The 15,078-nt window shown below is 52.9% G+C and overlaps 1 protein-coding gene across 1 annotated transcript in view; it reads right to left on the minus strand.

Annotated features, from left to right (window-relative positions):
• The window catches only part of LOC120941399 (acid-sensing ion channel 1C-like), a 57,825-nt gene that overhangs the window by 19,166 nt on the left and 23,581 nt on the right, over nucleotides 1–15,078 (minus strand). Inside the window, exons 2-3 of the mRNA XM_040354740.1 lie at nucleotides 12,737–12,887; nucleotides 12,268–12,395 (exon numbers count right to left, since the gene is read on the minus strand). Of these exons, the coding sequence (XP_040210674.1) occupies nucleotides 12,268–12,395; nucleotides 12,737–12,887 (279 nt within the window). The remainder of the gene's footprint in view (nucleotides 1–12,267; nucleotides 12,396–12,736; nucleotides 12,888–15,078) is intronic.

Genomic DNA, 15,078 nt, shown 5'->3' on the forward strand with positions numbered 1-15,078 from the left:
AGGATCGGTGATGATGGATGACGTGTTGGGTGATGAGGATCGGTGATGAGGATCGGTAATGAGGATCGGTGATGACGTGTTGGGTGATGAGAATCGGTGATGAGGATCGGCGATGACGTGTTTGGTGATGAGGATCGGTGATGAGGATCGGTAATGAGGATCGGTGATGACGTGTTGGGTGATGAGGATCGGTGATGAGGATCGGCGATGACGTGTTTGGTGATGAGGATCGGTGATGATGGATGACGTGTTGGGTGATGAGGATCGGTGATGATGGATGACGTGTTGGGTGATGATGATCGGTGATGATGGATGACGTGTTGGGTGATGAGGATCGGTGATGATGGATGACGTGTTGGGTGATGAGGATCATTGATGATGGATGACGTGTTTGGTGATGAGGATCGGTGATGATGGATGACGTGTTGGGTGATGAGGATCGGTGATGATGGATGACGTGTTGGGTGATGAGGATCGGTGATGATGGATGACGTGTTGGGTGATGAGGATCGGTGATGATGGATGACGTGTTGGGTGATGAGGATCGGTGATGACGTGTTGGGTGATGATGATCGGTAATGAGGATCGGTAATGATGTATTGGGTGATGAGGATCGGTGATGAGGTGTTGGGTGATGAGGATCGGTGATGAGGATCGGTGATGATGGATGACGTGTTGGGTGATGAGGATCGGTGATGATGGGTGACATGTTGGGTGATGAGGATCGGTGATGATGGATGATGTGTTGGGTGATGAGGATCGGTGATGATGGATGATGTATTGGGTGATGAGGATCGGTGATGATGGATGATGTGTTGGGTGATGAGGATCGGTGATGATGGATGACGTGTTGGGTGATGAGGATCGGTGATGAGGATCGGTAATGAGGATCGGTGATGACGTGTTGGGTGATGAGAATCGGTGATGAGGATCGGCGATGACGTGTTTGGTGATGAGGATCGGTGATGAGGATCGGTAATGAGGATCGGTGATGACGTGTTGGGTGATGAGGATCGGTGATGAGGATCGGCGATGACGTGTTTGGTGATGAGGATCGGTGATGATGGATGACGCGTTGGGTGATGAGGATCGGCGATGACGTGTTGGGTGATGAGGATCGGTGATGATGGATGACGTGTTGGGTGATGATGATCGGTGATGATGGATGACGTGTTGGGTGATGAGGATCGGTGATGATGGATGACGTGTTGGGTGATGAGGATCGGTGATGATGGATGACATGTTGGGTGATGAGGATCGGTGATGATGGATGACGTGTTGGGTGATGAGGATCGGTGATGACGTGTTGGGTGATGAGGATCGGTGATGATGGATGACGTGTTGGGTGATGAGGATCGGTGATGACGTGTTGGGTGATGAGGATCGGTGATGATGGATGACGTGTTGGGTGATGAGGATCGGTGATGATGGATGACGTGTTGGGTGATGAGGATCGGTGATGATGGATGACGTGTTGGGTGATGAGGATCGGTGATGATGGATGACGTGTTGGGTGATGAGGATCGGTGATGATGGATGACGTGTTGGGTGATGAGGATCGGTGATGATGGATGACGTGTTGGGTGATGAGGATCGGTGATGACGTGTTGGGTGATGATGATCGGTAATGAGGATCGGTGATGATGTATTGGGTGATGAGGATCGGTGATGAGGTGTTGGGTGATGAGGATCGGTGATGAGGATCGGTGATGATGGATGATATGTTGGGTGATGAGGATCGGTAATGAGGATCGGTGATGACGTGTTGGGTGATGAGGATCGGTGATGACGTGTTGGGTGATGAGGATCGGTGATGACGTGTTGAGTCATGAGGATCGGTGATGACGTGTTGGGTGATGAGGATCGGTGATGACGTGTTGGGTGATGAGGATCGGTGATGAGGATCGGTGATGAGGTATTGGGTGATGAGGATCGGTGATGATGGATGATGTGTTGGGTGATGAGGATCGGTGATGATGGATGACGTGTTGGGTGATGAGGATCGGTGATGATGGATGATGTGTTGGGTGATGAGGATCGGTGATGATGGATGACGTGTTGGGTGATGAGGATCGGTGATGATGGATGACGTGTTGGGTGATGAGGATCGGTGATGATGGATGACGTGTTGGGTGATGAGGATCGGTGATGATGGATGACGTGTTGGGTGATGAGGATCGGTGATGATGGATGATGTGTTGGGTGATGAGGATCGGTGATGATGGATGATGTGTTGGGTGATGAGGATCGGTGATGAGGATCGGTGATGATGGATGATGTGTTGGGTGATGAGGATCGGTGATGATGGATGATGTGTTGGGTGATGAGGATCGGTGATGATGGATGACATGTTGGGTGATGAGGATCGGTGATGACATGTTGGGTGATGAGGATCGGTGATGATGGATGACGTGTTGGGTGATGAGGATCGGTGATGATGTGTTGGGTGATGAGGATCGGTGATGATGGATGACGTGTTGGGTGATGACGTGTTGGGTGATGATGGATGATGTGTTGGGTGATGAGGATCGGTGATGATGGATGACGTGTTGGGTGATGAGGATCGGTGATGATGGGTGACATGTTGGGTGATGAGGATCGGTGATGATGGATGATGTGTTGGGTGATGAGGATCGGTGATGATGGATGATGTGTTGGGTGATGAGGATCGGTGATGATGGATGATGTGTTGGGTGATGAGGATCGGTGATGAGGATCGGTAATGAGGATCGGTGATGACGTGTTGGGTGATGAGGATCGGTGATGAGGATCGGCGATGACGTGTTTGGTGATGAGGATCGGTGATGATGGATGACGCGTTGGGTGATGAGGATCGGCGATGACGTGTTGGGTGATGAGGATCGGTGATGATGGATGACGTGTTGGGTGATGATGATCGGTGATGATGGATGACGTGTTGGGTGATGAGGATCGGTGATGATGGATGACGTGTTGGGTGATGAGGATCGGTGATGATGGATGACATGTTGGGTGATGAGGATCGGTGATGATGGATGACGTGTTGGGTGATGAGGATCGGCGAATGACGTGTTGGGTGATGAGGATCGGTGATGATGGATGACGTGTTGGGTGATGAGGATCGGTGATGATGGATGACGTGTTGGGTGATGAGGATCGGTGATGATGGATGACGTGTTGGGTGATGAGGATCGGTGATGATGGATGACGTGTTGGGTGATGAGGATCGGTGATGACGTGTTGGGTGATGATGATCGGTAATGAGGATCGGTGATGATGTATTGGGTGATGAGGATCGGTGATGAGGTGTTGGGTGATGAGGATCGGTGATGAGGATCGGTGATGATGGATGACGTGTTGGGTGATGAGGATCGGTGATGATGGATGACGTGTTGGGTGATGAGGATCGGTAATGAGGATCGGTGATGACGTGTTGGGTGATGAGGATCGGTGATGACGTGTTGAGTCATGAGGATCGGTGATGACGTGTTGGGTGATGAGGATCGGTGATGACGTGTTGGGTGATGAGGATCGGTAATGAGGATCGGTGATGACGTGTTGGGTGATGAGGATCGGTGATGACGTGTTGAGTCATGAGGATCGGTGATGACGTGTTGGGTGATGAGGATCGGTGATGACGTGTTGGGTGATGAGGATCGGTGATGAGGATCGGTGATGAGGTATTGGGTGATGAGGATCGGTGATGATGGATGACGTGTTGGGTGATGAGGATCGGTGATGATGGATGACGTGTTGGGTGATGATGATCGGTGATGATGGATGACGTGTTGGGTGATGAGGATCGGTGATGATGGATGACGTGTTGGGTGATGAGGATCGGTGATGATGGATGACGTGTTGGGTGATGAGGATCGGTGATGATGGATGACGTGTTGGGTGATGATGATCGGTGATGATGGATGACGTGTTGGGTGATGAGGATCGGTGATGATGGATGACGTGTTGGGTGATGAGGATCGGTGATGATGGATGATGTGTTGGGTGATGAGGATCGGTGATGATGGATGACGTGTTGGGTGATGAGGATCGGTGATGATGGATGACGTGTTGGGTGATGAGGATCGGTGATGATGGATGACGTGTTGGGTGATGAGGATCGGTGATGATGGATGACGTGTTGGGTGATGAGGATCGGTGATGATGGATGATGTGTTGGGTGATGAGGATCGGTGATGAGGATCGGTGATGATGGATGATGTGTTGGGTGATGAGGATCGGTGATGAGGATCGGTGATGATGGATGAAGTGTGGGGTGATGAGGATCGGTGATGATGGATGATGTGTTGGGTGATGAGGATCGGTGATGATGGATGACATGTTGGGTGATGAGGATCGGTGATGATGTGTTGGGTGATGAGGATCGGTGATGATGTGTTGGGTGATGAGGATCGGTGATGATGTGTTGGGTGATGAGGATCGGTGATGATGTATGACGTGTTTGGTGATGACGTGTTGGGTGATGAGGATCGGTGATGATGGATGACGTGTTGGGTGATGAGGATCGGTGATGATGGATGACGTGTTGGGTGATGAGGATCGGTGATGATGGATGACGTGTTGGGTGATGAGGATCGGTGATGATGGATGATGTGTTGGGTGATGAGGATCGGTGATGATGGATGACGTGTTGGGTGATGAGGATCGGTGATGATGGATGACGTGTTGGGTGATGAGGATCGGTGATGATGGATGACGTGTTGGGTGATGAGGATCGGTGATGATGGATGATGTGTTGGGTGATGAGGATCGGTGATGATGGATGACGTGTTGGGTGATGAGGATCGGTGATGATGGATGATGTGTTGGGTGATGAGGATCGGTGATGATGGATGATGTGTTGGGTAATGAGGATCGGTGATGATGGATGATGTGTTGGGTGATGAGGATCGGTGATGATGGATGATGTGTTGGGTGATGAGGATCGGTGATGATGGATGACGTGTTGGGTGATGAGGATCGGTGATGATGGATGATGTGTTGGGTGATGAGGATCGGTGATGATGGATGACGTGTTGGGTGATGAGGATCGGTGATGATGGATGACGTGTTGGGTGATGAGGATCGGTGATGATGGATGACGTGTTGGGTGATGAGGATCGGTGATGATGGATGACGTGTTTGGTGATGAGGATCGGTGATGATGGATGACGTGTTGGGTGATGAGGATCGGTGATGATGGATGACGTGTTGGGTGATGAGGATCGGTGATGATGGATGATGTGTTGGGTGATGAGGATCGGTGATGATGGATGACGTGTTGGGTGATGAGGATCGGCGATGATGGATGACGAGGATCGGCGATGATGGATGACGAGGATCGGTGATGATGGATGACGTGTTGGGTGATGAGGATCGGTGATGATGGATGACGTGTTGGGTGATGAGGATCGGCGATGATGGATGACGAGGATCGGCGATGATGGATGACGTGTTGGGTGATGAGGATCGGTGATGATGGATGACGTGTTGGGTGATGAGGATCGGTGATGATGGATTGGGTGACGAGGATCGGTGATGATGGATGACGTGTTGGGTGATGAGGATCGGTGATGATGGATGACGTGTTGGGTGATGAGGATCGGTGATGATGGATGACGTGTTGGGTGATGAGGATCGGCGATGATGGATGACGAGGATCGGCGATGATGGATGACGTGTTGGGTGATGAGGATCGGTGATGATGGATGACGTGTTGGGTGATGAGGATCGGTGATGATGTATTGGGTGACGAGGATCGGTGATGATGGATGACGTGTTGGGTGATGAGGATCGGTGATGAGGGATGATGTGTTGGGTGATGAGGATCAGTGATGATGGATGACGTGTTGGGTGATGAGAATCGGTGATGATGGATGACGTGTTGGGTGATGAGGATCGGTGATGATGGATGACGTGTTGGGTGATGAGGATCGGTGATGATGGATGATGTGTTGGGTGATGAGGATCGGTGATGATGTGTTGGGTGATGAGGATCGGTGATGATGGATGATGTGTTGGGTGATGAGGATCGGTGATGATGGATGACGTGTTGGGTGATGAGGATCAGTGATGATGGATGACGTGTTGGGTGATGAGGATCGGTGATGATGGATGACGTGTTGGGTGATGAGAATCGGTGATGATGGATGACGTGTTGGGTGATGAGGATTGGCGATGACATGTTGGGTGATGAGGATCGGCGATGACGTGTTGGGTGATGAGGATCGGTGATGATGGATGACGTGTTGGGTGATGAGGATCGGTGATGATGGATGACGTGTTGGGTGATGAGAATCGGTGATGATGGATGACATGTTGGGTGATGAGGATCGGCGATGACGTGTTGGGTGATGAGGATCGGTGATGATGGATGACGTGTTGGGTGATGAGGATCAGTGATGATGGATGACGTGTTGGGTGATGAGAATCGGTGATGATGGATGACGTGTTGGGTGATGAGGATCGGTGATGATGGATGACGTGTTGGGTGATGAGGATCGGTGATGATGGATGACGTGTTGGGTGATGAGGATCGGTGATGATGGATGACGTGTTGGGTGATGAGGATCGGTGATGATGATCGGTAATGAGGATCGGTGATGATGGATGACGTGTTGGGTGATGAGGATCGGTGATGATGGATGACGTGTTGGGTGATGAGGATCAGTGATGATGGATGACGTGTTGGGTGATGAGAATCGGTGATGATGGATGACGAGGATCGGCGATGATGGATGACGTGTTGGGTGATGAGGATCGGTGATGATGGATGACGTGTTGGGTGATGATGATCGGTGATGATGGATGACGTGTTGGGTGATGAGGATCGGTGATGATGGATGACGTGTTGGGTGATGAGGATCGGTGATGATGGATGACGTGTTGGGTGATGAGGATCGGTGATGATGGATGATGTGTTGGGTGATGAGGATCGGTGATGATGGATGACGTGTTGGGTGATGAGGATCGGTGATGATGGATGACGTGTTGGGTGATGAGGATCGGTGATGATGGATGACGTGTTGGGTGATGAGGATCGGTGATGATGGATGACGTGTTGGGTGATGAGGATCGGTGATGATGGATGACGTGTTGGGTGATGAGGATCGGTGATGATGGATGACGTGTTGGGTGATGAGGATCGGTGATGATGTGTTGGGTGATGAGGATCGGTGATGATGGATGACGTGTTGGGTGATGAGGATCGGTGATGACGTGTTGGGTGATGAGGATCGGCGATGACGTGTTGGGTGATGAGGATCGGTGATGATGGATGACGTGTTGGGTGATGAGGATCGGTGATGATGTATTGGGTGATGAGGATCGGTGATGATGGATGACGTGTTGGGTGATGAGGATCGGTGATGATGGATGACGTGTTGGGTGATGAGGATCGGTGATGATGTATTGGGTGATGAGGATCGGTGATGATGGATGATGTGTTGGGTGATGAGGATCGGTGATGATGGATGACGTGTTGGGTGATGAGGATCGGTGATGATGGATGACGTGTTGGGTGATGAGGATCGGTGATGATGGATGATGTGTTGGGTGATGAGGATCGGTGATGATGGATGACGTGTTGGGTGATGAGGATCGGTGATGATGGATGATGTGTTGGGTGATGAGGATCGGTGATGATGGATGACGTGTTGGGTGATGAGGATCGGTGATGATGGATGACGTGTTGGGTGATGAGGATCGGTGATGATGTATTGGGTGACGAGGATCGGTGATGATGGATGACGTGTTGGGTGATGAGGATCGGTGATGATGGATGACGTGTTGGGTGATGAGGATCGGTGATGATGGATGACGTGTTGGGTGATGAGGATCGGCGATGATGGATGACGAGGATCGGCGATGATGGATGACGTGTTGGGTGATGAGGATCGGTGATGATGGATGACGTGTTGGGTGATGAGGATCGGTGATGATGTATTGGGTGACGAGGATCGGTGATGATGGATGACGTGTTGGGTGATGAGGATCGGTGATGAGGGATGATGTGTTGGGTGATGAGGATCAGTGATGATGGATGACGTGTTGGGTGATGAGAATCGGTGATGATGGATGACGTGTTGGGTGATGAGGATTGGCGATGACATGTTGGGTGATGAGGATCGGCGATGACGTGTTGGGTGATGAGAATCGGTGATGATGGATGACATGTTGGGTGATGAGGATCGGCGATGACGTGTTGGGTGATGAGGATCGGTGATGATGGATGACGTGTTGGGTGATGAGGATCAGTGATGATGGATGACGTGTTGGGTGATGAGAATCGGTGATGATGGATGACGAGGATCGGCGATGATGGATGACGTGTTGGGTGATGAGGATCGGTGATGATGGATGACGTGTTGGGTGATGAGGATCGGTGATGATGGATGACGTGTTGGGTGATGAGGATCGGTGATGATGGATGACGTGTTGGGTGATGAGGATCGGTGATGATGATCGGTAATGAGGATCGGTGATGATGGATGACGTGTTGGGTGATGAGGATTGGCGATGACGTGTTTGGTGATGATGATCGGTGATGATGGATGACATGTTGGGTGATGAGGATCGGTGATGATGGATGACGTGTTGGGTGATGAGGATCGGTGATGATGGATGACGTGTTGGGTGATGAGGATCGGTGATGATGGATGATGTGTTGGGTGATGAGGATCGGTGATGATGGATGACGTGTTGGGTGATGAGGATCGGTGATGATGGATGACGTGTTGGGTGATGAGGATCGGTGATGATGGATGACGTGTTGGGTGATGAGGATCGGTGATGATGGATGACGTGTTGGGTGATGAGGATCGGTGATGATGGATGACGTGTTGGGTGATGAGGATCGGTGATGATGGATGACGTGTTGGGTGATGAGGATCGGTGATGATGTGTTGGGTGATGAGGATCGGTGATGATGGATGACGTGTTGGGTGATGAGGATCGGTGATGATGGATGACGTGTTGGGTGATGAGGATCGGTGATGATGTATTGGGTGATGAGGATCGGTGATGATGGATGACGTGTTGGGTGATGAGGATCGGTGATGATGGATGACGTGTTGGGTGATGAGGATCGGTGATGATGTATTGGGTGATGAGGATCGGTGATGATGGATGATGTGTTGGGTGATGAGGATCGGTGATGATGGATGACGTGTTGGGTGATGAGGATCGGTGATGATGGATGACGTGTTGGGTGATGAGGATCGGTGATGATGTATTGGGTGACGAGGATCGGTGATGATGGATGACGTGTTGGGTGATGAGGATCGGTGATGATGGATGACGTGTTGGGTGATGAGGATCGGTGATGATGGATGACGTGTTGGGTGATGAGGATCGGCGATGATGGATGACGAGGATCGGCGATGATGGATGACGTGTTGGGTGATGAGGATCGGTGATGATGGATGATGTGTTGGGTGATGAGGATCGGTGATGATGGATGACGTGTTGGGTGATGAGGATCGGTGATGATGTATTGGGTGACGAGGATCGGTGATGATGGATGACGTGTTGGGTGATGAGGATCGGTGATGATGGATGACGTGTTGGGTGATGAGGATCGGTGATGATGGATGACGTGTTGGGTGATGAGGATCGGCGATGATGGATGACGAGGATCGGCGATGATGGATGACGTGTTGGGTGATGAGGATCGGTGATGATGGATGACGTGTTGGGTGATGAGGATCAGTGATGATGTATTGGGTGATGAGGATCGGTGATGATGGATGACGTGTTGGGTGATGAGGATCGGTGATGAGGGATGATGTGTTGGGTGATGAGGATCGGTGATGATGGATGACGTGTTGGGTGATGAGGATCGGTGATGATGGATGATGTGTTGGGTGATGAGGATCGGTGATGATGGATGACGTGTTTGGTGATGAGGATCGGTGATGAGGGATGATGTGTTGGGTGATGAGGATCAGTGATGATGGATGACGTGTTGGGTGATGAGAATCGGTGATGATGGATGACGTGTTGGGTGATGAGGATCGGTGATGATGGATGACGTGTTGGGTGATGAGGATCGGTGATGATGGATGACGTGTTGGGTGATGAGAATCGGTGATGATGGATGACATGTTGGGTGATGAGGATCGGCGATGACGTGTTGGGTGATGAGGATCGGTGATGATGGATGACGTGTTGGGTGATGAGGATCGGTGATGATGGATGACGTGTTGGGTGATGAGAATCGGTGATGATGGATGACATGTTGGGTGATGAGGATCGGCGATGACGTGTTGGGTGATGAGGATCGGTGATGATGGATGACGTGTTGGGTGATGAGGATCAGTGATGATGGATGACGTGTTGGGTGATGAGAATCGGTGATGATGGATGACGAGGATCGGCGATGATGGATGACGTGTTGGGTGATGAGGATCGGTGATGATGGATGACGTGTTGGGTGATGAGGATCGGTGATGATGGATGACGTGTTGGGTGATGAGGATCGGTGATGATGGATGACGTGTTGGGTGATGAGGATCGGTGATGATGATCGGTAATGAGGATCGGTGATGATGGATGACGTGTTGGGTGATGAGGATTGGCGATGACGTGTTTGGTGATGATGATCGGTGATGATGGATGACATGTTGGGTGATGAGGATCGGTGATGATGGATGACGTGTTGGGTGATGAGGATCGGTGATGATGGATGACGTGTTGGGTGATGAGGATCGGTGATGATGGATGATGTGTTGGGTGATGAGGATCGGTGATGATGGATGACGTGTTGGGTGATGAGGATCGGTGATGATGGATGACGTGTTGGGTGATGAGGATCGGTGATGATGGATGACGTGTTGGGTGATGAGGATCGGTGATGATGGATGACGTGTTGGGTGATGAGGATCGGTGATGATGGATGACGTGTTGGGTGATGAGGATCGGTGATGATGGATGACGTGTTGGGTGATGAGGATCGGTGATGATGTATTGGGTGATGAGGATCGGTGATGATGGATGATGTGTTGGGTGATGAGGATCGGTGATGATGGATGACGTGTTGGGTGATGAGGATCGGTGATGATGGATGACGTGTTGGGTGATGAGGATCGGTGATGATGGATGACGTGTTTGGTGATGAGGATCGGTGATGATGGATGACGTGTTGGGTGATGAGGATCGGTGATGATGGATGACGTGTTGGGTGATGAGGATCGGTGATGATGGATGACGTGTTGGGTGATGAGGATCGGTGATGATGTGTTGGGTGATGAGGATCGGTGATGATGGATGACGTGTTGGGTGATGAGGATCGGTGATGATGGATGACGTGTTGGGTGATGAGGATCGGTGATGATGTATTGGGTGATGAGGATCGGTGATGATGGATGACGTGTTGGGTGATGAGGATCGGTGATGATGGATGACGTGTTGGGTGATGAGGATCGGTGATGATGGATGATGTGTTGGGTGATGAGGATCGGTGATGATGGATGACGTGTTGGGTGATGAGGATCGGTGATGATGGATGACGTGTTGGGTGATGAGGATCGGTGATGATGGATGACGTGTTGGGTGATGAGGATCGGTGATGATGGATGACGTGTTGGGTGATGAGGATCGGTGATGATGGATGACGTGTTGGGTGATGAGGATCGGTGATGATGGATGACGTGTTGGGTGATGAGGATCGGTGATGATGTGTTGGGTGATGAGGATCGGTGATGATGGATGACGTGTTGGGTGATGAGGATCGGTGATGATGGATGACGTGTTGGGTGATGAGGATCGGCGATGACGTGTTGGGTGATGAGGATCGGTGATGATGGATGATGTGTTGGGTGATGAGGATCGGCGATGACGTGTTGGGTGATGAGGATCGGTGATGATGGATGACGTGTTGGGTGATGAGGATCGGTGATGATGGATGACGTGTTGGGTGATGAGGATCGGTGATGATGGATGACGTGTTGGGTGATGAGAATCGGTGATGATGGATGACGTGTTGGGTGATGAGGATTGGCGATGACATGTTGGGTGATGAGGATCGGCGATGACGTGTTGGGTGATGAGGATCGGTGATGATGGATGACGTGTTGGGTGATGAGGATCGGCGATGATGGATGACGAGGATCGGCGATGATGGATGACGTGTTGGGTGATGAGGATCGGTGATGATGGATGACGTGTTGGGTGATGAGGATCGGTGATGATGTATTGGGTGATGAGGATCGGTGATGAGGTATCTGGTTGGATGTAGTCGCACGGATTGGAGGATGGGGGTCACCACCTAGCGGGGGTTCCCTTGCGGTATACCTGCTGTTGCTGACACGACACGAATGTCTGGAACCCGGGGGCCACACCGAAGCCCAGCTGGTCTATAAATGGCGGCTCATCCTGGCTGTGGATCTGGACCTTCACTCCGGCCTCCAGAGACGTCTCGGCTGGTCAGGAGGAATCAGAGAGGAAACACAAATCTCACCAACAATTTCCATCAGCCGACCCCCAACACAGCAAAGAGTCACCCCAAAACTACAACTTCCTGCTGGGCCCCTCCCACAGACTATCCTTGGCTCCTCCCTGCAGCACCTCCCCCACGGGATCATTTTTTATTTGCCCGGTGTTGGGTGAATCCATTAGATCTGTATGGAAGTCAGAAACGGCTCCTCCCCAGACACAAGCCCACACCGGACTTCCATGGAAGGACACTAATCGGGTCACCTCCAGCCCCACACATGACCACACTGGCTCAGGCCGGTTACCTGGAGGGTGATGGGTCACTTACCTGTCTCACCAAACACAGGTAGGTACTCGTCTTGCTGTATGTCAATCATCAGCTCCAGTCCATTCCCAGTACCGCCCTTCAGTGTGTTGAGAATTTCGAATCCCGGCTTCCCCGAATTAAAGGTGTAGCACTTCCCATATCTGGTGTACACCTACATAGAGACAACATGGTGACCCTCCGATCAGACAACCCCTCCCCCTCACTCTGCACCGCCCACAACTCCTCCCTTCACTCTGCACCTCCCACAATCCCTCCCCCTCACTCTGCACCGCCCACAACTCCTCCCCCTCACTCTGCAACTCCTACAACCCCTCCCCCTCACATCCCCCTCACTCTGCACCTCCCACAACTCCTCCCCCTCACTCTGCACCTCCCACAACCCCTCCCCCACTCTGCACCTCCCACAACTCCTCACTGTGCACCTCCCACAACTCCTCCCCCTCACTCTGCACCTCCCACAACCATTCCCCCCCACTCTGCACCTCCCACAACTCCTCCCCCCTCACTCTGCACCTCCCACAACCCCTCCCCTCACTCTGCACCTTCCACAACCCCTCCCCCTCACTCTGCACCTCCCACAACCCCTCCCCCTCACTCTGCACCTCCCACAACCCCTCCCCCTCACTCTGCACCTCCCCCACTCTGCACCTCCCACAACCCCTCCCCCTCACTCTGCACCTCCCACAACCCCTCCCCAATCACTCTTCACCTCCCACAACTCCTCCCTCTCACTCTGCACCTCCCACAACCCCTCCCCCTCACTCTGCACCTCCCACAACCCCTCCCCCTCACTCTGCACCTCCCACAACCATTCCCCCTCACTCTGCACCTCCCACAACTCCTCCCCCCTCACTCTGCACCTCCAACAACCCCTCCTCCTCACTCTGCACCTCCCACAACCCCTCCCCCTCACTCTGCACCTCCCACAACTCCTCCCCCACTCTGCAACTCCCCTCCCCTCACTCTGCACCTCCCACAACCCCTCCCCTCACTCTGCACCTCCCACAACACCTCCCCCTCACTCTGCACCTCCCACAACCCCTCCCCCTCACTCTGCACCTCCCCCACTCTGCACCTCCCACAACCCCTCCCCTCACTCTGCACCTCCCACAACCCCTCCCCCTCACTCTGCACCTCCCACAACCCCTCCCCCTCACTCTGCACCTCCCCCACTCTGCACCTCCCACAACCCCTCCCCCTCACTCTGCACCTCCCACAACCCCTCCCCAATCACTCTTCACCTCCCACAACTCCTCCCTCTCACTCTGCACCTCCCACAACCCCTCCCCCTCACTCTGCACCTCCCACAACCCCTCCCCCTCACTCTGCACCTCCCACAACCCCTCCCCCTCACTCTGCACCTCCCACAATCCCTCCCCAATCACTCTGAACCTCCCACAACTCCTCCCTTCACTCTGCACCTCCCACAACCCCTCCCCCTCACTCTGCACCTCCCACAACCCTCCTTCACTCTGCATCTCCCACAACCCCCCCCCACTCTGCACCTCCCACAACCCCTCCCCCTCACTCTGCACCTCCCACAACCCCTCCCCCTCACTCTGCAACTCCTACAACCCCTCCCCCTCACTCTGCGCCTCCCACAACCCCTCCCCCTCACTCTGCACCTCCCACAACTCCTCCCCTCACTCTGCACCTTCCACAACCCCTCCCCCTCACTCTGCACCTCCCCTCCCCCTCAATCTGCACCTCCCACAACTCCTCCCCCTCACTCTGCACCTCCCACAACTCTTCACTCTGCACCTCCCACAACTCCTCCCCTCACTCTGCACCTCCCACAACCCCTCCCCCTCACTCTGCACCTCCCACAACCCCTCCCCCTCACTCTGCACCTCACACAACTCCTCCCCCTCACTCTGCACCTCCCACAACTCCTTCCCCTCACTCTGCACCTCCCCTCCCCCTCACTCTACACCTCCCACAACTCCTCCTCCTCACTCTGCACCTCCCCTTCCCCTCACTCTGCACCTCCCACAACCCCTCCCCAATCACTCTTCACCTCCCACAACTCCTCCCCTCACTCTTCACCTCCCACAACTCCTCCCCTCACTCTGCACCTCCAACAACCCCTCCCCCTCACTCTGCACCTCCCCCACTCTGCACCTCCCACAACTCCTCACTCTGCACCTCCCACAACTCCTCCCCCTCACTCTACACCTCCCACAACCCCTCCCCCTCACTCTGCACATCCCACAACCCCTCCCCCTCACTCTGCACCTCACACAACCCCTCCCCCCCACTCTGCATCTCCCACAACCCCTCCCCCCACTCTGCACCTCCCACAACCCTCCTTCACTCTGCATCTCCCACAACCCCCCCCCCCA

The sequence above is a fragment of the Rana temporaria genome, chromosome 5, assembly GCF_905171775.1.
Source record: "Rana temporaria chromosome 5, aRanTem1.1, whole genome shotgun sequence".
NCBI classification, from domain to species: Eukaryota; Metazoa; Chordata; class Amphibia; order Anura; family Ranidae; genus Rana; species Rana temporaria.